Source organism: Hydra vulgaris, chromosome 12 (genome assembly GCF_038396675.1).
Source record: "Hydra vulgaris chromosome 12, alternate assembly HydraT2T_AEP".
NCBI classification, from domain to species: domain Eukaryota; kingdom Metazoa; phylum Cnidaria; class Hydrozoa; order Anthoathecata; family Hydridae; genus Hydra; species Hydra vulgaris.
The window spans coordinates 54680001-54705000 of NC_088931.1; the positions used below are offsets into that span (position 1 = coordinate 54680001).

The 25000-nt window shown below is 27.7% G+C and overlaps 1 protein-coding gene across 1 annotated transcript in view; it reads right to left on the minus strand.

The window, feature by feature from the left end:
- Nucleotides 1-25000, minus strand: part of LOC100197025 (2-iminobutanoate/2-iminopropanoate deaminase) — a 40493-nt gene that overhangs the window by 6514 nt on the left and 8979 nt on the right. Inside the window, exons 2-6 of the mRNA XM_065813743.1 lie at nucleotides 18264-18324; nucleotides 9478-9522; nucleotides 6238-6292; nucleotides 5876-5944; nucleotides 5717-5772 (exon numbers count right to left, since the gene is read on the minus strand). Of these exons, the coding sequence (XP_065669815.1) occupies nucleotides 5717-5772; nucleotides 5876-5944; nucleotides 6238-6292; nucleotides 9478-9522; nucleotides 18264-18324 (286 nt within the window). The remainder of the gene's footprint in view (nucleotides 1-5716; nucleotides 5773-5875; nucleotides 5945-6237; nucleotides 6293-9477; nucleotides 9523-18263; nucleotides 18325-25000) is intronic.

Below are 25000 nucleotides of genomic sequence, written 5' to 3' on the forward strand. Positions count from 1 at the left end.
ACTCGTGAAAGTCATTAGAACTGGTGTAAAGTATTTTATATATCATGTATTTTACAATAACATCTATTTTACAATAACAAACTGTTGCAACTTGATAATCTAGAAAATTTAAATAGAATTACACCAATATAGTAACAATAACTTGTGTATATATTTAACAAACTAATAATCCGTATATATATTTTAAAACTCATAATCTAGGATTATATAGAATTTTGTATTTTGTATAAGTTATAAGATTAACTGTGAATATGTCATGTGACTGTAATGAAGCCATGAGTATCTGAAGTGGAGTAGAATTATTCGTTTTCTAAAACAGTTAGCAGGTAGCCTCTAGTCAATTGAACAGACTGTATGTATAGCATGGCTGACTTTGTGTCGTTTGCAGTAAATATTTAATAATAAAAATATGTTATAAGGAATAAATATAGAGGAAAATCAAAAAAAGTGATGGAGCAGAGTTATTTGTTTTATATGTAGTTATCATGTGGTCTGTATTATTAGGGTGGTCAACATACACTATCGATATAAGTGTATCATGGACATCTGAACGATGAAAAAACGATGAAAGAACAACTCTCTTGAAAACAAGCAACTATTTATTATTGCAAGAAATCGATGTAAAAAAGATGCTGTCAGATGCTAAGCTCCATTATTCTCAGTTCACTAAATCTCTTATCTTATCTAAGAAATTAAGCTCTAGAGATTTTTGGAAAATCTTCATCAGCGTTGTTAACAAAGGAAGGTCTCATTCATGGGACTGATCTTATTACCTCTCCTAAGGATAGAGCAGAACTATTTGCAAAGAACTTTTCTTCTAATTCGACTCTTCTTTCCATTCCAATTAAACAGTTTAACTCATTGTAAGACATTTATATCACCCCAGCTTCTGTTGCTAAAGTCATATCTCGATTAAACTCTTCTACGGCTTGTGACCCAGACAACATTCCTGTCAATGTCTTACAAATTTGTTCTCCAGAACTCCATTTAATTCTCTCTGAACTATTTGATAAGTGCTTGACTGAGTTTTGTTTTCCTGCCTGCTGGAAAAAAGTAATTGTTGTTCCAATTTTCAAAAACTCTGGTGAACATTCTGACCCCTCCAATTATTGTACGATCAGTCTTCTTTCTGTTATTAGCAAGATCTTTGATAAACAAATTTCACACTTCTGATCTCAAGTCAAATAACTTACTGTCAGACAATCAATATGGTTTTTGATCCTCTTGTTCTACTGCTGACTTGCTAACTACTGTGACTGAAAGATTTTATCATGAATTAAATGGAGGCGGAGAGACTAGGGCTATTGCTCTTGACATATCTTTTGACAAAGTTTGGCATGCTGGTCTTCTCCATAAGCTTGTTTCATAAGGTGTATTTGGAAAAGCTTTTGAAATGTTCAAATCGTTTTTTTCTAACTGCTTTATTAAAGTAATCCTCGAAGGTCAACACTCTTCTCTATTACCAGTAACATCTGGGGTACCTTAAGCTATCCTTGGTCCTGTTTTGTTTCCTATCAACATTAATGATCTTCCTGACAACCTTACATCTGAAGTAGCTCTTTTTGCTGATGACTCAACTTTATACCCCTGTCTTGACGAAAAGTCTTCTTTTTTTGTTCGCTTAAAACAGGCAGCTGATCTTGAATCTGATCTCACTTCTGTAACAGATTGGAGCTCACAGTGGCTTGTAAATTTTAACCCCAACAAAACTCAGTTATTTACTGCAAACAACTATCATAGTCCTCTTCTTTACATCTCCCAGAGTCCTCTTATTTACATCTCCTTGGATTATTATTTACTACTGACATTTTATGGAAACCATATATACAATCGATTGCTAAATTAACACCTAAGATTGCTTCTTTTTATCGTGCTCATTACTTTCTCTCTCCTGATTCCATTCTCTACCTCTTCAAATCTCTTATTCATCCCTGTATGGAATACTGTTATATTTGGGCTGGTTCTTCTAATGATGCTCTTTCTCTTCTAGACAAAGTCCAAAAACGCATTGCAAACGTAGTTGGAACAGGCCTATCTGCTAAGCTTGAGCCTCTTTCCAATTGTCGTAAAATTGCATCTCTTTCTATTTTCTACAAATACTATCATGATTGGTGCTCAAAGGAGCTATTATCTCTAGTTCTATCAACTAAAATTCATTCTAGCTTGACTCGTCATTCATCAAAGTCTCATTCTTTTACTTTATCTGTCCTTGAATGCTCTAAAAACTTTTATTCGCCTAAATTTTTTCCCACACTTCAAACCTTTGAAACTCTCTCTTATCTTCATATTTTTCTGACTCATACAACTCATACAAGTCTTCTGTCAACCGTTTCCTTGCTCTATAACTCTATTCTTTTTTTCTAGTAACTCCCAAGTTAATAGTGGTTGCTTGCAGTCTTATTGGAAGTAAATCAAAAAAAAAAAAACAACCAAGAAATAAATAATTTGATTGGGAACCAAGCCATTCAGTGTGATGACCATTAAATCACCAATAAGAACAAAATTAGTTGAGGGGCAAAGAGAAAAGGGCACAGTCAATTTGATCGAGAATTACATCTAAATGAGTGGAACGCAGAAGCGCATAAAATAATGTTCAGACGATTCAAACCTGATTTCTCAACAAATAGGTGAATTGATGCAAAAGTATACACCCAAGCAAAAGCATGTGACTATTGGAGTTTATGCAAATCAAAAGATATTACCCCATAATACTGAGATTTGAAGAAGAAACAGTCGAATTTAAATTAGTTTCACAAAGAGCAAGGTCTGTTAAGTTTTGCAAGAGAAAAAATTAACGGTAAGTTACTTCAAAGACCATGAATATTTGTGAAAAATATATTGAAACGGTTAGATGGTTATTATGCTTAATATTACTGATTACTTTAAGCATAGTTTAAGTTAAATAGAATTTGACTTATTCTTAGATAGAGCATGGCATTCCAAGCAATGAGCTATTCAACTGTTTCAGTCCTGCTAGTTAACCTAATGTCATAACTTAGGGCACCTTATTTGGTCTTGACAATGCACACCAAAAGCACTAACAGGGATGCTATGTCCAACATGGCACAGTTAACACTCTGATATTTTACAACTGTTTATGGAATCAGCCTCTTTGAAAGCTATTTCAGAGACCACAGAGTTCAGGAAACCTTACTAACAGCCAGTCTCAGAACCATTAAACTGAGTTATGAAGTTGTATCCTTATTAGGAGTTAACAAAAAGAGTTACATAGCCATTATCAAGGAAGCACTAGCAAAAATCTATTAGTGGAGTCAAGAAGATCCAGCATTCATCACCCTAGGCAGAAAACAATGTGATACAGATTTACATCTATGCCAGCCTAATAGATGAAAAAGGGATAACAAGCTGGTCAACAGAATTATTCTGCAAACCCTACAAGGCAGCAGGATATGGGGAAGATATTACTGGGTTACATGACATCAGTAGCAGGGTAATTGTGATGATCCTGAACCTGACCTGACCAGAAGTAATTAAAAGAAGTTACTTCCTGTATTTTAAAACATTGAACAGAATATTTTGTAAATGTATTAGGAAAAACATGCAAAAAGGATGCTTTGAATAAATTCTATATAAAATAATGCTGTAGTGGTGTAGTGGTAGAGCACTTGCTTCATAAGCTCTGAGTTTGATCCCACACGCCCCTGGTAGTACTTTGCTTAACTTGTTTCTTTGCAAAGTGGCCTTTTTCTTCAAGGTTTCTGTTTTGGATTTAAAGAGTTAAGAGGGTTGTAACCACAATAAACTAACCTTCTCAACTGTAGTGCCCCTTTGTACCTATTAAAAATGGACCTTGAATTACTATTTTTAGGTAATTTGGCTGTAATGCACATTATATTATGCACAAAATCTCAATGAAAGATAATAATTTTAACACATTATTTTACTAACAAACTTTTAAAAGCAATTATTAAGAAAAGATATTTTAGCAATAGTTTTAAATATATTATCATTTAATGAGTATCGGGTAATAATTGATTGATATTTTTCAACCCATTTAATTTACCATAGATATCATCGAAAACAAGATTTAGAATCAAGGAGAGGCTGCAAGCTCATCCCAATTTAGTTACTGACTTGTTCCAGCAAAATAAAACATCAATGCTGATAAAAAAAAGCAATTGGAATGGCATTAGAAATAATCAACTTGATTAAAAAGCACAAAATATTTGGATATGTAAAAAATTAGTCAAAATTGGGAGTTAGTGTAAGCGACATCTAGAATTGATTGACAAGTGTTGAAATAGTGCAAAAAATCAATTTTTATCAGCACTAAAAGGATCTTGCATTCTTGAAGAAGAATTCAGAATTCAAGTCAGCCCATTTACTATTTGAAATCAAATTCTATGCAAGAAACAATTGCTTTCAAAAACCCATTAAGACAAAGTCTTTGCATTGCTAAGAAAATATGCATTTTCTGGACAAAAGTTTTTAACATTTAATTTGATGGAGCTCAAAAAGTATAGCAAAAGAAAGCTGAACCATTCACAATTAAATGTATATTAAAAGAACAGTAAAATTTGACAAAGGCAATGTTGTGAAGATTGATGGCTTGGAACCAAACAGGAAAACTGGAGCTTATTAATGGAATTTCAGACTCTAAGGTTTATGTCAACATTCTCAACAAATATCTTCTGGCCTTTATTGAAAAACTTTTTTCTTCTACCAATACAAAGACCCTAAGCATTTGGAAAAGAAAGCAAAAAATATTTTTATCCAGAAGCAGATTAAGTTATTTAAATGGCTCAAAGTACTAATCTAAATCTCATTAAACATCAGTGGAGCACCATAAAAAATCAACATCATTCAAAAATAATCAAAACTGTCTCTAGGATAGGAAATGCTATGTCCATTTCTTTTTAAATCAACTTATACAGGAATCAATGTACCAAATTAGCTTCTTGATAAATAAATTTTATGAGATTGTGGATTTGCAAAATTTCATCAAATAGTGAATCACTGATATCTCCATTGTATTCCTTGACAACTTCCGCAATTTTCTTCAAATTTGGATTAAAAACTGGCACATGTTTTCTCAACAAACAAAAAAGAGCTAAAGATCATGCTCCAAAATGCTTGAATTCAAATTAATCAAGATACGACAAAAAAGTTAGTTGAATTGATGCAAAGTTGATTTGCAGAAGTTATAAAAGCTAAAGGCAATTTAACTCCAAAAAAGTATTTACTTGGAGAAAAATTTATTATCCAAAATTTTGTTCAGATACTTATTAGCATTAAAAATTGTACAAAAAAATTTAAAATTGTACCAAAAATAAAAAGCTTTATATTTTGGCCATTTTGTTTTGATATCTAAATTGGTACAGAAAACTAGGTATTTTGTTTAGTAATGTTTAGTAATAACAAAATAATAAAACTTTAGTTTCAAATTCTAGAGACTATAATATTCAGTTTTTAAATTGTAAATGATTTTATAGATTAAAAAATAAATAAAGGTATTCAAAGCTGTCAATGTTCATTTGGGTGACAAGAACAACCCATAGTGCAACATGTAAAAAAGAACCGGTAAAAATTTTAGTTTAAATGATGTGTTAATAATTATTAAACTGTATTTACAACTTTCAAACTTACAACTGCATTTACAAAGTACAATCAAACAGATTCAGACAAAATCTGTTTAAAAAAATTATTTGAAACACTTTAAACTAAATTTTTCAAAAAATGAAATAATTTTTCGTACCTTAGGCAGATTTGCACATTGATACGCAGCACGTGCAGGATAAGGGACTTTGAAAACTTGAAAGAAAATTTAAATTAAAAATGTTGAAAAAATATTCAAATTAAAAATGGTATAAAATTTATCTTATTAAACATCCCAAAAAACATTTCATTAACTTACAACTAGCATAAATTTCATTTACTTTTGCAAAATCATTAATATCAGCAAGAAGGACAGTTGTCTCAATCACTAAATAAATGAATGCATTATTTATGCATGAAGAACAGTTGTATCAATCACTAAATTTTATATATCATATACAAACATTTGAAGAACAAAACTAGACTTAATCACTAAATAAATGAATGCATTATTTACGCAAATGCTTAAAATGTAAAACAAATATTTTGCAGAATATTTTGGTACTCTGCAAAATTAAAATCATTAATAAAATCTTGTAAAATCATTATTATATGTAATGAAAATAAATAATAAAATAAAAATGTTTAACTAAATTTAAATTAATTAATGACATTTATTACCCTTATCAAATGAAGAGCCAGCAGCATCAAGTATGTAACCAATATTAGTCAAAGCCTAAATAATACACATTTCATAAAAAATATTGAAATATAAAATATTTATGGTATTAAAAACTCTCATTGGTAATATTAGTACCAATCCATAAACTATGTGAGCTTCTTCATATACCAAAGCTCATTGTTATAAATTTGAATTGATAGTTTAAAATTTTAAAAAACATGCTTTTAAATTTGTTTTTTAAGGCTCAATACATTTTTAGTTGATTCAGGATTGCTGTAAAACCATTTCATAATTCAATATCTTCCATGAGCAAAATTAAGTAGCAACAACTTCAATAACATGGTAACTATCTTTCAATGTTATAATCACTAAGTGATATTATTGGAACTTGCACATTTTAACTTGGACATAAAGTATTTTTTGCAAACACTTGTACTTTCCGATCATGTAAGAAGCATTACCATACGATTCAGATCTGCAAAAATATTATCCAGCTTTACTTACTAAAAAATTGACTGTTATGTGAGCTAAATTTGCACCAGTATGATCCTCGTTATTAATAAAATAACAAAATCTTTCTATTGGCTCTGTTGTATCAATGAATCTTAGAATTACAGAAAGTTGATCTGTGTGTGATATATCGGGGGTTGATCCAAGAGAAATTCTAAAGTATTTTGATTTTTTCACATTTGCAACAATGGCTTCTAAAACTTTTTTCACCATCAATAAAATGACCTAGCCGCAAACTGGAGACTTTTGGAGAGGTAGTAACTTTTGCCGGAACCAACATGACCATATTTCTTAACATGTTCTTTTAAAAAAAGGTTGAATAGGTCAATTAATTCTAGAAGACCAATAAAATTTCCATAACCCTCTACACCAAACGATTTGTTTGAACCTTTGAATGCAAGATTTTTTCAACTAATGTACAAATAACTGATACTATTTGTTACATTTGCTGAAATTTCTGTTCTTTTTTCTTTCACTAAGTATCTAACATATTTTCACTTTTGCAAACCAAATAAGCCGTTAAAGCCTCTTTATGTTAGATGATTTTTCATGACTTTTCAACAAAGTAACAGCATTTTCCCAATCATTCAAATCATTAGTCGCAAGTCAGTGATTGAAAATTTAAAAAACTTACCACACAAAGCAAAAAAACACTTGCCATTAATATATATTATATATAGTACTATATATAGTATATTAGCAATTTATGGTTATATTTTTCACCATTTGCTTGTTTTCCAATAAAATTCACTTTTATAAACTCTCTTATATATACTAAATAAATTAAACATATTTAAAAATTTTTTTTGATAACGCTCATTTTTAAAATAACCTGATAACATCTATTTGGTTAGTTACCCTAAGCAAGAAAACACTTCAGTGATTCTAATTATTTTTTCATTCGAAGCTCAAAGTTATCATGTTGTTAGAAGTTGTAAAAAAAAAAGTTGCTTTCAAAGCATGAAAATTATTTTAAGCAATAAAAAAAAAAATCAACCTTGATTTACACACCATTTTACACACCATTGTGACAAAAGTTTAAATTACAAATGCATAAAATATGTTTATTATTTACAGATATAATAAATTCAGATATAATTTAAAAAATAAAGTTTAAATTTTTCTAAAACTTTTTTATCAAAATATCGAAATAATAAAAATATTCTACAGGTACAGAAGAAAAACCTGTTCATTGTTTTAATACTATATAAATAAACAAAATGTAAATAAATATTAATCTAAGCAAAATAATTTAGCATGCATGCAAATATTTATTTAAACAATATTATTTTTATAAGTTACATTTGTTCAGGTATTGGAAATAGAGGGACAACAGGATATTGAACATTACTTTAAATAAATTTACTTTTAATTAACTTAAAATATAATGTTTGATTTTACCACTAGACAAATGCAGGGCTCATTAAAAGCATATATGCTTAAATAAGCTAGCCTATATACAAAATATATTTAGCCATGTAATGCTTAGGTTTAACCTTACTGATTTGAAATTTTAATTTGACTGTTATTATTAATTGTTTAAAAGCAAATTTTTTTTGTATCCAGAATTATCTATCATTTAAAATATAAGGTTTTTATTTCACCTTTTTATTTTACTTTTTTTAGAAATGAAATTCCATGTAAACATTAAAAATATGTGGATAACGTATTTTAAAGTTGTTTAAATAACACATTTTAAGAAGACAAGCGTATATAAATCATTCTGTAAAAAAACAAACAAAAAAAACAACTTAATTTTACATAAAATTGCTGCTAAAAAAATTAACTATTACTTAGTTTTTTTCTTATAATATTTAAATTTTTTAGTTTATTACTTGCTGACTTTAAAAAAAACAAAAACAATTATTAAAATGTTAATGAGTATTCAAGAATAAAAAACAAAATCTCGTTTATTCATTTAGTTATAGAAAAAACATGATTCTGTCATATGTTACAAATATTTTAATATTATAAAAAATAGGAATCTAAGTAAACATTCAATAACATTACATAATAGCATTTCTATTTTGTTATGAGTTAATTATTCAACTAAACAATTTTTGTGGTAATTTAGTAAAGCGGTAGCTCAAAAATGTCAATAAATATGAAGATATCAAAAATTCTGTTATGCGAATGCGTTGAGCAATTTTTATTCATTAGAAGGCCTGAAATGGTTGTTTTTAAAGTTTTAAGGCATTATCACATTCTACATTTGACATAAACTTAAAATTTTCATTTAAATTCTACAATTATTACATTTTTAAGCAATAAGGGTAATAGAAACTTGTAGCTTGTAATTAACTTGCAACCAGCACATTATGAAATGCTACAAATTAGTTTAAGCCACATGACCTAATAAAATTATCTATCATTCGAATTAAAGCACTTTACATTGATTTTCCTCTATTTTTATACTATTCTTAAAAAAAGTTTCAACAAAATTAAATTTAAAACAATTTTCTACTAATTCAAAACATCAATATATTAAAAAAAATTAAAAAAATCCTATTATAATACTTATAAATTTTCAGATTTATAAAAGTAAGATCGATAAGAATCAGCTTTAAAAATTGCACTGCCCTAGGCTGCACTCTAGTTGGCCTATAGGTAAATCCAGCCCTGTTTTAGTATTTCAAACATTAAAACAATAAAACTATTTTATTAATTAAAAATTATTTAATGTTAACAAAATACTAATCCTTAAAAATAACTAGAAATAATATTTATACCTGTTTTGCTTGATCTTCAACTGAATCACTGACAAAGTCATTAGTCTAAATGTATAATTATATTTGTATACAACTATAAAAGCACATTAACATTGGCAATCTGAAGTAATACTGAAATAGGGAGTTGTGGGGTTTAAGTACATACAACATTTGATAGAAGGAGATATGCAAGGGAGTTGTTGTTGCATCGACTGATAGTTCGGGTTGGGGCAACAATTAACATTTTTCAATATTTTTGTTTTTTTCTTTTTGCGAAAAAAAAAACACAAACTGTGTCTGATTTCGAATGGCCTGCAAATTTGCTAGATGTGCTATAGTACACTGCTATATGTACTATAGTATAAATATATATGCATATCAGGGCTTGAATTAATGCAAAAAAAAACCAATTGCAAAAAAACAAACTTTTTTTAGCCCTAAACTCCATCATCCCTGGCGCCGCTTTGTAGTAAGGAGGGGTGGGGGTGGGGGATTGGGGGTTGCATTAGTATAAAATTGCATCTTTTAGACATTAGATCATAGTTGTTATTTTTAAAAATAATATCTCTCATTTAATTATCTTATAATTTTCTTGTTTAGTGGAGTTTAAAATAGTGTAAGCTACTGTTATAATTTACAACTTAAGTTATAATTATAAAGTTTAAGTTGCAGTTATGATGTAATGAGCAAGTTATGATGTAATGAACAAGTAACGTATTTAATACTATGACGATATTACTTTCAGTAATTGTTTTTATGTCAAATGTTTTTCTTGAACTTTTCTTACTCTGTTTTTTTTAAATCTTAAATAGTAGCTTGAAATTCTGCTGGGAATTTGTTTTCAAAAAAAAAAAAAAAAAAAAACCTACTTCTCATCCAACCCTTTTTTTATATATATAAATTTGATATTCTGTATTACAAACATTTTCATTGTAACATGATATTTAAATGCAATTATTTAATTTATTTAAAAACTTTGGCATATATATAATTCTATATACACGTATATTTGAGACCATAACAAATGCATGATAAAAAAAGTTTAATTCTAAACAATCAAATATGGATAAAACTAGAAAAACGATGTAAGATAAACCAATAATATTATAACACCTAAATAGTAACACCTAGGAACTGTAATTTAGTAAAGAAAAAATAGATTTTTCATTTATGTTTATTTATGTGCCGTTTGAATTAGAAATTTCTTGATCAATTTAAAATTTTTGTAACTCGCAATAGGTGGAGTTGGCCATATATTTTTAAGACCAGTATCCTGTTCAACATTATTCCAGTGCTTTTTTATTATTTTATTGATACGTTTTCCAACTTTTCCAAATGTTGTAACTATCAGTAAAATTCTCTTTTTTTCTCTTTCTTCTTTATATTTGTTGTAGACAAGTTTGTGCTGTGTATGTCGTAGTGCTTTTTAAAAACCTTTGTTAATAGATTGAATAGGGTAGCCTCGTATACTAAAATTTGTGCTAGTTGTTTTAGCTCTTTTATTAGGTTGTAATTGTTCGAAATAATCTTATTGTATCTTAACGCTTGGCTATATACTAAGTTGCTTTTTTGATAAGGGGGATGGAATGAATTATAATGTAATAGTACTGTTGTATCTGTTGCCTTTTTGTATATTGTTGTTTCTAACTGTCCATTTAGCTTTTTGATAATTGTTAGATCCATAAAATTAATAGAATTGTTAGAATTATTGAAAGTAATTGATCGTGTTCTGGATGGCATTCATAAATTCGAAAACTTGTGTTAGTTTCTCTGGAGGCTCATGAAAAATAAAAAATATATAATCTATAAATCTTTTATAAAAAGTAATCCACATTAAAAATTGGTCAATTATTTTCTCATCAATTCTTCCCATAAATAAATTAGCATAGGGTGGGGCCATACGTGTTCCCATGGTAGTACCTGTTAATTGTAAAAAGTGATCAGTTGAAAATTGAAAGTTGCTGTGGGTTAGGATGATTTCTAATATAATGTCAATAAAAGCAATAGTTGGGCGTTTTATGGGGCCGTTATATGGCGGATATTTAATAATAATAAATATTACAATATTTAAACCACTTCAATTAGTTGTAGAAAACTAGTTAATACATTTATGCTAAAGCACATGTTATTTTTAAAGAGTATTTAATTGTTATTGTAAAAAGCTATAAAACAATAAAAAAAACTAAAATAAAATAATACCATGTTTTTATAATTTATCGTTTCTTGGTCTAGCTTTTTTTTATTTAAATTTTAATTTAATTTAATTTTTGATTTAACATTTGCATTACTCACTGGTTTAATGTTTGCAATAGAATGTTTCTACTTTTTAAGCTATTTTCAAGAAACAAAAAATAATTAACTATTCAAAATGTTTACGATCTATATAAAAGTTTCTTTCTTACTTGCATTATGTTCTAAATCTGATATTGCTACTGTAGCTAAATAAATGTTTAACTTTCAGGAATGAACCTCGCTACGCCACTGGGTATTACAGACAACACTGCAAATTTTTCCAATTTTTTTTTTTAATTTTAAATTTCAATTGTAAAATTATTTGAATAAGAGAATTTTAAAAGACTAAAACTATTTTGTTCATATCTTTCTAAAAAAAATTTCTAAAAACAACTGGTGTATTTAAAGAAAATGTTTAATCTTGATATCGCTTTAAAGAGATCCTAAAGTGCCAAGACAAGTTGTGCTATGTTAAAGAGAATGATAAAAAAAAATTTTTAGGCTGAATTTTTTTGAGTAAATAAAATAATAAACGTTTTTGAGTAAATAAAATAATAAACCAAGTAAAACTAACTTTGTTATTTTATTTGAAGCTCGTTGTCTTTATGTCTCCAGTTGCAGTTGCAATAGGTCTTTAAAATATATGCCACAATTTAAAGACTTTATAATTTATCCAAGCGCATTTAATTCCAGAGAGTTTTAGTATATCACGTCATTGTAGGATTTTTTTTTTTAATTAAATTTTTTTCTTGAATTTTTTTGAATATTATTTGTTTTTGTTTTCTTTGTTTTTTAAAATAAGCATTTATCAATCCTATGACTTTCTTATAAATTTCATAGGAAGCTAAACAAAAGAATGTTTTTTTATAGAGCGCGAGAACCAAATAAAATTAAGATTTTTATGATACACTCTTAAATATAATAAATATATAAAAAAGATGATGATCACCTTATATATTCTGAACATTTTTTTTATATCATTCTCTTTAATATGAACTCAACTTGTCTCTGCACTTTGGGATCCCTTTAAACAAAATGAAAATATTTTTTTTTTTAAAGAAACTGTTGAGATCTAACGCCAAGTTAGATCTATGGCAGTCGTTACTATAGATTGAACAATTAAATGAAGAGTAACAAATAAGATAAATCTAAGATACAGGACCAGATACTTGTCTGAGATACAGGACCAGATACTTGTCTGAGATACAGGATCGTATACTTGCAGATACTTGTAAAGAATGAGCTAATACAAGTGCAATATTAATACCATTATACCATTTATCAGGTTGCATGGTTTTAACCAAAAGGTTTAAACCATTGGTTTAAACAATGGTTTAAACCATTGGTTTAAACCATGGTTTAAACCAATTAAAAAAATATTGGTTTAAACCAAATTAATGTTTTTTTAAAAAAGATTTGAACTTACAGCAGAAAACTAAAACAGGGTTATGTTAACAAATATAACAAATAAAGTAATCTTCAATATAGGTATTTTTTTTTAAATTCATGATTTTTGTTTCTGTTTTTTCATAGAATAGAGTCCTCAGTGTTCTTATAGAACAGAGCAGTAATAAATTAGTAACAACACTTATTTATCTGTTTTCTTCCATAGGCTTTTTCTTCTTCATTAGGTTCATCAAGAAGCATTGCTTCCTGATGAACTTATTTCATCAGGAAGTTTTCTTAACGATATATATGTTTATATATATATATATATATATATATATATATATATATATATATATATATATATATATATATATATATATATATATATATATATATACACACACATATATATATATATATATATATATATATATATATATATATATACACACACACATATATATATATATATATATATATATATATATATATATATATATATATATTTAAATGTTTAACAAAATTATAAGTAGTTCTAACATAATTTATTGATACAACAAAAAATGTCTCAAAAAACTGAGCACAAATGTGATATGATTTGGTTAAAATATACATGAGTGACTGTTCCAGAAAGGAAGGGGTGTAGAGCAGTTTGTAATGCGTGTAGAAAAGAAATGGAAGGTCAAATTCAAAGGATGCATGAACATATAAAAAAGTTCAAGCAATCACAACCCCATGAAATTATGGAGTCAATGGAAGATCAACAACTTCTTGAAGATAGTTAAATTACTGCATTGCCATTTTAAATTTTAAACTTTCCCTAAATTGTAAACATATATATTTAAATTATCACGTATAGACATATTAACTTAGAATAATTCAATAAACTGCAATTTCATTTTAAAGGTAACTCACCATCAACATCACAACAACAAATGAAAAGGTCTCAGCCCAATTCAACATCAGCTGATGAATATTTGAAAATTGATAAGTTTTTCACACAAACAAGCCTTAAAGAGAAAGATTTATTTGATCTTGGTAGATCAAATAAAGCAACTTGGTAGATTTATATAAAGTACAAACTCTAGCTTCAGAACAGTTGAACACAAAGAATTTTATATATAAAAAATAAAAAATTTATAAATTTGCTTTATCCAGGATACACTCTACCTAATAGAACTCAAATTGGGGGAGAAATATTAGATAGGGTTTACGCAGAAGAAATTGAAAAATTTAATGTATTGAATGGGAAAATTGTAGCCATGTCTTTAGATGGCTGGAGTAATGAACATAATTAACCTATAGTTTGTATCTCTGTAATTTCAGATAAAATTAACATTTTAGTAGAAACAATCAACACTTCTGGTCATTCACATACTGGTGAATATCTTACACAATTAGCAAGAGAAGCAATAGATTCTGTAAGATGTAAATTTGGATGCACAGTAAAAAGCTTTGTGACTGACAATGCTGCTAATATGAAATCAATGAGACAAGTACTGTCATCTGAAAGAGATATTATCATAACTTATGGGTGTGCTGCTCATATGCTGAATCTTTTAGCAAATGATCTTAACATTGAAAATGTGAGCAAATGTTACACAAATAATAAAATATATAAGAAATAATCATAAAGCTGGAGCAATTTATAAATTAAATGGAGGAACAAAATTGCCACTTTTTACTAAAACTCGCTGGAATTCTGTATGTGATTCACTTGAAAAATATGTCAACAACTGGAGCATCATTTTCACAATGTTTGAAAAAAATAAAGACTTAGATCCCATGATTGGTAAAAAAGTAAGTGATATACAGATAAAGCGAAACACAGAAGATTTATTAAAAATATTAAAACCAATTGCAGTAGGTCTAGATAAGTTGCAAAGAGATCAAACAAAAATAAGTAACACTGTTGAAATTTTTAAAGATTTGATAAACAGTTTATAATTTTTAACAAAAGAAAAAAAAAAATTTAATCTAGATACCTTCAGACTATCAGTGATGCTCATTTACTGGCAAACACAAGAAATCCTAGATAGATTGGATGTAATCTTTCTGAAAATGAAAATGAAGCTGCCATGAGTTTCGCAGACAAAGAGTTCAAGAATTTGTTACCAATAATATTCAAATTAAAAGCCAAATCTGCTCCATTCGATAAAAGCTATTTGTATAGTGAATCTGTTTTTAAAAATGTATCACCAATAGAATGGTGGAAATCTCTAAAAATTGTGGATTGTAACATAATGGATATTGAAGGTTTATTAAATGCACCAGCTTCTAGTGCTGGAATCGAAAGAATTTTTTCAACTTTTGCCCTTCTAAGTTAAGAAACTAATTGGGGGTAGAAAAAGCAGAAAAGCTTGTATTTATATATAGAACATTAAACAATGATGTATTAAATAATTTTGATGAAATATTACAGTAATATTGATAAAAAATATGGTTTCCTCAAATAAAATGCGTTATACTTTTTTTAATCTAAAAGGATAACTAAATACGACATTATTTAATAAAAACCTAATTTGAATAATGAAACATTTGAATAAAACCAACTCTTATTCTACGCTCTTTAAGTGTTGTTAAATTCAGTTTTTTAAGGTGCTCTGAATAGTGTGCTTTCCGGAATCAATTTAGTTGCACGACGTTGAACATCTTCCAGATTTTTAATATCTTTTTTAAGATAAAGAACTGAACTGCATATTCTATATGTCTGACATAACTTGTAAATAATAACTTGATATTATTAGCATTTTTGAATTTAAAACATTTTTTTAATATTCCCAATTTACTATTAGCTTTTGAAACAGCTGACTTGACTTGCATATCCCATTTTAACTCATTTGATATTATGACACCTACATCTTTCTCATAAGTTGTTTTACTTAAAGTTTCAATAAAGTTTTAATACTACCATTATTGTCCATCATATAATCATAATTTTCATTGTATTTCCCCATGTGCATGATTTTACATTTATCAAAATTAAAATTCATCAACCAGACTTTTGACCAATTATCAAGTGCTTTAATATCTTCCTGCAGTGATTGCTTACCAATTACATCATTAACTTCAGCAATAACTTTATTATCATCAGCGTATTGTTTACATGGATTGGATAATAAAGTTGGCAAATTATTTATGAAGATTAAAAACAGCAAGGGCCCCAGAACAGATCCCTGTGGGACACCACTAAGAACCATTTTCCAACTAGACAAAGAATTACCTATTACCACTCTTTGTTTACAATTTGATAAAAATGATTTTATCCAATTGATAGTGCTTTCACTCAAACCATACAATTCCAACTTGTGTAAAAATCTTCTGTGAGATACTTTATCAAAAGCTTTAGCAAAATCTGTATAAAGAATATCAAATTTGTAGTACAACTTTTGCCATTTAAAAAGCCATGTTGGTGTATTGATAATAAGTTATTAGTTGATAGATGATGCATGATTTTTTCTGATATAATTCTTTCTAAAGTTTTGCATACTACAGATGTCAATGATACCGGCCGGTAATTAGATGGTTTACTTCTATTACCCTTCATAAACAATGGTGTTACATTAGCTTCTTTACATATATTAGGGACTGACATTTCAGATAGTGACTTTTTAAAAAGTAATGTCAATGGTTGAGCAAAAACTCTACTACAATTATTAAGGACATAAGGATGAATACCATCAGAACCAATAGATTTTTTCACATTAATTGCAATTAATTTATCAAGTACTTCTTTTTCTTCCACAACTATATTTTCTATTTTATTCACACATTGAGTATCAAAATATGGTAGATTTCCGGAATCATTGTTAACGAATACAGAATGGAAGTAATCATTTAAGATATTAACAATTTCATTTAAATCATTCGTACATATTTCATTGTGGTCTTCAATTGTATTAATATAATTTTTTATCTTTTGCTTACTTTTAATATAACTATGCAGTAATTTTGGATCAGATTCTTCTTTTTGTGCTATTTTCGATTCATAGTTCTGAACAGCTTGTTCAATTTGCTTAGAGACTGCTCTTTTTGCTTGATTATGTTTATTTTTTGTTTCACTATTTGACCAATATAACTTTTTGTTTTTCAACCAAAATATAAAAAAATGGTATCATGTTTTTCATATTCTATTCAGGATTTTTTGTTAAAATAATTTTTAGTTAAAATGTTATATGTGTCAACAAAATATAAGATATAAATAATTATAAGAAACATTTGTATGGCTAGCTTTTGTGAGTCTTTGAGTATATTAAGTAAATTTAATAGTTGAATAATTGTAAGTTACTGTAGTAACTTAACTGGTTGGTTGGTTTTATTTTTTGCTTAATTTTAATATAAATATGCAATAATTTTGGATCAGATTCTGGTTTTTGTACTATTTTCGATTCATAGTTCTGGGCAGCTTGTGAGTCTTTGAGTATATTGAGTAAATTTAATAGTTGAATAACTGTAAGTTACCGTAGTAACTTAACTGGTTGTTTTGATTTAGTTTAAAAGTAAATTTACTGAGGTGCACTTTATTTATACTGAGATGCACTTTATTTATACTGAGATGCACTTTATTTATACTGAGATGCAGTTTATTTATACTGAGATGCACTTTATTTATACTGAGATGCAGGTTATTTAATGGCTGACCTTGCTTTTGTCTTGCAAAAAAAAAACCATTTGTAATAGAGCAGCATGAAAAGCATGAAATAACGAGAAAAAAAGTTAATTAAAATTACTATACTTTTGAATAATATAATTTTTTCCATTTTTGCATGTAGAATCAAAACATAATAATTTTTAATGAGTTGTTAAAAAAATCTCATTGAAAAGCAGGTTAATCAATTATATGAATATACTAAAAGTATGCAATATACTTAAGCAGTCTTTATGATTTAACATACACACAACACTATTTGGGTACACTATGGTCAAAGCTATACTAATTTACACTAACCAAAATAAGTGAATTTTAATTGTTTGTCTATATTTTCATATATTTAGTCATTTTTCATTATTTTATCAAAATTCTCAGTAAACAAAACAATCAAAATATTGAAAATATAGAATTACTTGTATTTCAATTTTTATTTTTTGTTTTTTAATGTGGGCTTAAAATCATAAACAAATTAAAATCAACAAAAATAAATTGAAAGTACTAAGCAATAACAAGCAACAATAATAAGCAATATTACCTCAGCATTTATTCCGAGCTGTCCAGATATATGAAGAACATGGTTCACTTGGATAGCTTGGCTATCAAAAGATTTAAAAAAAAAGAAAGAAGATAAACAAATATGGTTTATGAATCAGACCTAAGCATTTTATATACTTTCTACTACATAAAAAGTAAAGTAAAAAGTTTTTGTGTTTTTAGGGTGATAACAAATCATAAAGTTCAAATGTAAAATAAACAAAAATGTATACAAACCAAAAAAAATTAAACTTTCTGGTAATAAACGAAATCATAAAATTTTTTATTCATAACTTTGTTCAGACATTGTTATTTTAAAAACGTTTTTTGCAAAATCTATGTATAAGATTTTTTTTTTCTCAAATCCTAATAAAAGTATTTAATTAAAATTATTATCAGAATTTTGTGTTGAAACTTATAGACCATTTTGTCAATATTTTAAATTAGTTTTGGGATAGTTGGTACATTCTAGGAATCAAGGAAGAACCCTGCATTTAAATTTTATATAAATGAGTTGCAAGCATTAATAATTTGATTTAAAAAGAGTTTACATTATTAAATCTTATACTTCTCCCAGCTATCTATCATTTCTCAACTAACATTTTTAAAAGACCACCTCTGAATTATAAGTTAAATACAAAATTTTTTGTGTGATTATAACAAACTGTTATTAGAAATTTATTTAACAAGGAAAATAGGTTTCTTTAGTTTATTGCTTGCTTTTATTTAAAACGTAAATTAAATACGTATACTAAAACGTAAATTAAATTTGTTTAATAACAAGAATGTTTTTTTTATTACAACAAACTAGCACTAGAAATTTAAAAAACAAGAAAATTAGATTCACTGCTTGCTTGAATTTAAAATGTAAAAGCAAATTTAAATTTTTGAATAAACCATAGTCATAATAACATTTTATGACGATGAATGAAAAAATAACTATTGGTGTTCTTTGTCGCCATGATAGCGTGTAATCACTTGCGATCAATATTCTTTTGTAATTAAACAACATTTGTTGTTGCTTTTGCTCAGACTTTGTAATTGTAATTTTATTTCGCTATGCGATTTATGTATAGAGAAAATTGATAATAATTACAAAATTGAACTTGCAATTAATGTGAAATATAAAACTTACAAGCTTGTGTTTACTATTTTGAAAACCTTTTTTATTTTTCAATTTTCAAAACATTTATTTTGATGACACGATTTATCACATGATGGTGTAAGGGTTTGTTCATAAAGGACGTCAAGCAGAATTTAAATAATAATTAGAAATAGAAGATCATTGGCTCTCTTCCGCTGAGATTTTCATTGAACATAAATCGCTATGTTACTTTTAAACCCCTTTAATGCCCAACAGTAAAAAGAAATATATATTCAAAAGAATATTCTTAAAATGAAAGCGGCAACGATATATTAAAATTACAAATAAATCAAATATATTATTCTTAATAATAATTAATTATTATACACTGATTATTTTATAATATAAAAATGAATAATTCTTAATATATTTTTGGAAATCGGAGCTTATTTTGTGTCATAAGTTAACTTTACATAAGTTAGGCGACATTATATTTCAATTAGGTACACTTTTAGTCTTATAAAACAAATAAATAGATTGCTTGTGGGTTATTTTTTTAAAATAAGACTTTTTTAATTACAATTTTTAAAATAATCCTATTTCAAAAACTAGACAAACATATTAATGCATTTACAATATTGTTAATAAATAATATAGTTAATAAAACAAACTTGTTAAATACTGTAATTCAAGAGACACAGTGTTTAACAATGCGTTTGTCTCGATACATTTGTAACTAAAAAATATTTTTAGCAAAACGCTAATTTAAAAAAAAATACTTTTTGATGATAATTAGCTAATTATCATTGTTTATTTTTATTGTAAAATAGATTTGTCTCCATACACTTTTTTTTGACCAATTTGTAATAAAAAAATTTTTTTATTACAAACTTGTCAAGAAAAAAAAAGTTTCAATTTGCGAAGTCTCATTTAGTAATTTTTTAAACTTATAACAGTACTGGTATAATTTTACAAATTTTATAATTTTACATTACGTTTTATTTGGTGATAGTTTATAAATTTATAAGTTCAAAATAATATCTTCTCTAAATAAAACCCACAAGTAAGCTAATCAAATTATATTATAAAACAATATATTTTTTTTTAATTTAATATCGTGGAAAAAAACATTTTATTATAATATAGTTAGATCAGAATGCTTGTGGGTTCGATTTAAAATGAAACTGTTCCTTATTACAAGATCTTCCAAACAACGTTAATCATGAATCTACGCGTTGCATAACTTATAAGTGATCTACACTTGTTGCTGATTGCTATTGTTACACATTATAACTCTAGATTTATAATGTATTGTACTCAAACCATCCTCCAGATCAAAAAATATTATAGTATATGGTCAGGCTTAAGGACTAAATAAAATCATATCTAATGAAGAAAATTTAGATGTAAAGCTAAAAAATCTGGCTAGAATCTAAATTGTTAATTAAATCAAACTATCCTTATCACAAGGATGGCAATAGTTGTATTGGTTTTTACAAAATTTGCTGCTAAAATTATGACAATTACTCACACCAATAATAAATTGAACATTTAATCTAATTATGGAGATTTCTGCCATCATCAGATTTCTAAAGATTTATGTGTTATTGAACTTAAGTAGAACAGTAGGTTTTTGTACTAGTTAATAAATTATTTACACTCCACTGTCATTGTCCCTATTTAAGTCAGTCGATGCATGAACACTCCACGGCAACTGTCCCGATTTGAATTAGTTGATGTATAAACACTACACTGAGACTGTCCCTGTTTTAGTCGATGCATGCACACTCATTTTAAATCAAATAATGAAATAAAAATTTAAATCAATAATGAAATATTAACTAAAATTTTAATACATAACAACTTTGTTTTAGGAAGTTTACTCGAATAAACTTTAAACAATTTAACTAAAACTTTTAATAAAAGAATAACAATTCTAAAGACACCGTAATAGAGTTATTTAGGTAATGTATTAGTTGTGAAAAAAAAATTTTTAATTCATTTTAAAAAATTTCTCTACACATTAGAACAGTATTGTTCCATTATTGGGACAAAAAAAATTACTGTCAATGGACAAAAAAAAGTTACTAACTATAAAGCTTTTGTTACGTTATAAATAGCTTAATAAAGCTATTTATAACGTAACAAGAGCAAACAAGCTTTTTTTTACTTTTTTTTTTTTTTTGCAACAACAACAACAAAAAAATACGTCTCCTAAGCTCCAAATCTTACATTTCCTCTTTATATGTCTTTATATTAAATACTTTTAATGCTGTTGTTTATATAATACAGATATTTAGCAGCGTTTAGGTGATTTATGCTTTGCTCCAACCAATTGTATACTTTTTTAAATTGTTGTACATTGTTAAACATTTTTAAATGGCAAAATAAACTAACTATATATATATATATATATATATATATATATATATATATATATATATATATATATATATATATATATATATATATATATATATATATATATATATATATATATATATATATATATATATATATACACAACCCGTAGATGTTGTCCGAAAGTTTTTTCCATATTTTGTTGACAAAAAGTAAAAATTAAAATGCAAGACAGGAATTATTTTTTTTTATTAATTGATAGACTGCCTGCCCCAACCAAACCCTCAGTCGATGTTGCAACACTCCCTTGCGGGTCAGGCTAAAAGATAGTAGATGTAGCAGCACTCCCTTGCGGGTCAGGCTATTTGTCAGTCGATGTAGCAGCACTCCCTTGCGAGTCAGGCTATTTGTCAGTCGATGTAGCAGCACTCCCTTGCGAGTCAGGCTATAAGATAGTCGATGTAGCAACACTCCGCGCATGATTTACAGTAAGAAAAAAAAAAAAAAAAAAAATTTTATTAAAAAAATTAAAAATAAAAACATTTTATTAAAAAAAATAAAAATAAAAACATTGTTTATATTGTTAAAAACATTCAGAATGTTTTTAAAACATTCTGGTCAATTAAATTTGCGTTTTTGTGGTTTTTTTAAAAAACAATTTATTTGTAATTAAATTAATGGTTTTTACTTTTGTCCAACACGCAAATGTTGGACGAAAGTCAAAAGTAATTAAAAGTGACGTATGTGTTGGCGTAAGAATCACTTTTTTCCTTCCGCTCTTCCCAAAGACAACAAACTATAGATCTATATATATATATATATATATATATATATATATATAAAAGATAAAACAATCGAGTTACGGTTTTCAAAATCGTATATATTTTCGACTTTGAAAGCCGTCAGTTAGGTGAAGTTTCTTAAATTAAACAAAGTTGAAATTCGTTAAACTTTGCAAAAGAGTTAATTAAGCGGTTATGAAAGACCCATCGCTCGCTGGTTTGGCAGTAATTCGAGAAAGAAGGAATACAAAGGGAGATAAGCCCTATGGTGTGTGCAATATCTGCAAGAAAGATCTAAAAATGAATTCTGGGTCAACATCCACCCTTAGTGGTCACCTGCGATCCAACCATAAGGATGAGTACATTGAAATGTGTCAGAATCAAAAGATACGAGATGAGGCAGAAGCTGCCAAGGAGGACAAAGTTGAAGAGGCAGAAGCTGAATTGGAAACAGTTGGCACTGGTAACTTTTTAGTTATATAATGGATGTTACGATGCAATGTAGCGAAGTTATATAACTTCATGTCAAATTTATATGATTTTTTATTGATGTAAATAATGGTATCCAAAGTTAATTCAATGTTAACAAATGTATACGATATTTTTTAGGTAATAGGAAAAGAAAAAGGGTTCTAAAAGCCAGAAAAAATCTGTGCAACACAGAGTACCACTTAACTTTGTGGTGACATGGAGCTCATGATTTACCTTGCAACTGAAATTAGCCTTTCTCCATGTGTGACTCTATCCCATTCCAAAGACTGCTTGCCCACTTTGACTCGAGGTTTAAGGTTAAAATTGGTACCTGCATGGCTCGCTTCAAGTTACCTCTCCTCTATAGGAATCTTTGTAGAACTCGAGAAACAATTCACAAGAGGAAGATGTGACATCATGCTTTATGCTGTAGGCTGCCTGCCACACCCCTTCTTGAAAGGCCAACAACTGCACGCTTATGGTGTAAGGGATAAAATTTTTGACAAGTTGAAAGCCAGTCATCCTACAACAACAGACTGGATTTTAAACCAGCAAAGTATAATCAATGTCTCAGATGAGATCACCCATGAGCTTCTTGAAAATGATGGCGAAACTGAATTCTGGAAGGCAGCAGCAAAGGTAATAGCTATTAAGTATAATATTAAATTAAATTTCTTTAAAATTAGTTAAATATACTTCTACTAATCTTAAAGCAATCGAACAAACAAAGTCATAAAAATTTTAATTTGAGGATACAATGTCATACGGGGGAGAGGGGGGCGGTTCAAAGTTAAACAAACTTTTTTTAAATTAATTGAATTTAAACAATTTTAGATTAAAATAAGCAAAGTTATACGAAGTTTGCTAAACATTTAACTTTATTCCTTCCTTTTAGACTGTGTCCAGTCAATTCAGGCAAACAAATGCTACAGCTGAGGGTCCTCCGATTACCGTTGAGTGGGTAAAGTTCAGAGAAACAACTGCGATAAATTCAAAGGTTGATGTCCTTGACTGGTGGCAGACACATCACAGAGAGATGCCCACCTTGGCAAGACTAGCACAGGAGTATTATTGCCTGCCAGCCTTAAGTGCCTCAAGTGAGTGGGCCTATAAGTGAAGCTGAACAGGTGGTCCATGAAAAGAGATGCAAGTTGTCTCCAAAAACCACTGAGAAGTTGGTCTTGAGAAGTTGATCAAAATGATGAACATGACTCAGACTAGCATGATGATGAAGATACCGCCTCATTAAAAATGAAATATCCAGTATTGTTATAATTATATTTTGATTTTGTTATTTATAATATTATAGATATTCTTATTATCATTGTTATTATTGTTATTATTATTATTATTATTGTTATAATTATTATTGTTATTATTGTTATTATTATTATTATTATTATTATTATTGTTATTATTATTATTATTATTTAACTATATTGTAAATTTTGAGGAAAATAAATATCATGTTGTTGTTGTTGTTGTTGCTGTTGTTGAACTGGAAAGGCAAGACAGACATCATTTGGACTCCCAAGGCCAGGAACTAGCACACAAAAATGAGAATGAAAAACTGGAAGCGGACAACTAAATATTCTTTACTAGGGTAGCATGCTAGGATTATTTTAGATTAGATAATCGATAATATAAAAATAATTTTTTTGCATGTTTAAGAAACTGGATTTTTGAAATCTAGAATGATTATTAAATAAATGCAAGGGTTTTACCATATCTTTTGTATATTCTTTTTTTATGTAATGTTACTGTAGTGTATACTTCAAATTTTTATTAAGAAATTAGAACTTAGAAGGACAGAGATTGCTAGCATATACCAAACCAGTTATCACTTTACTTTACTTTATATCAGTGTCTTTGAACCTGAACATAGGTAGCTTCTCATCGATTGTGATTTTTTCCAAATCTAAGAGATAGAGTAGGAGTCTATGAGAATAGAAGGAAAGAGTATAATACAAGCCTTGTTAAGAAGCGTTACGCAGCTCGCATTTTGCTTGCGAAAAGGCAATTTGCCTACGCGCTCAGCAG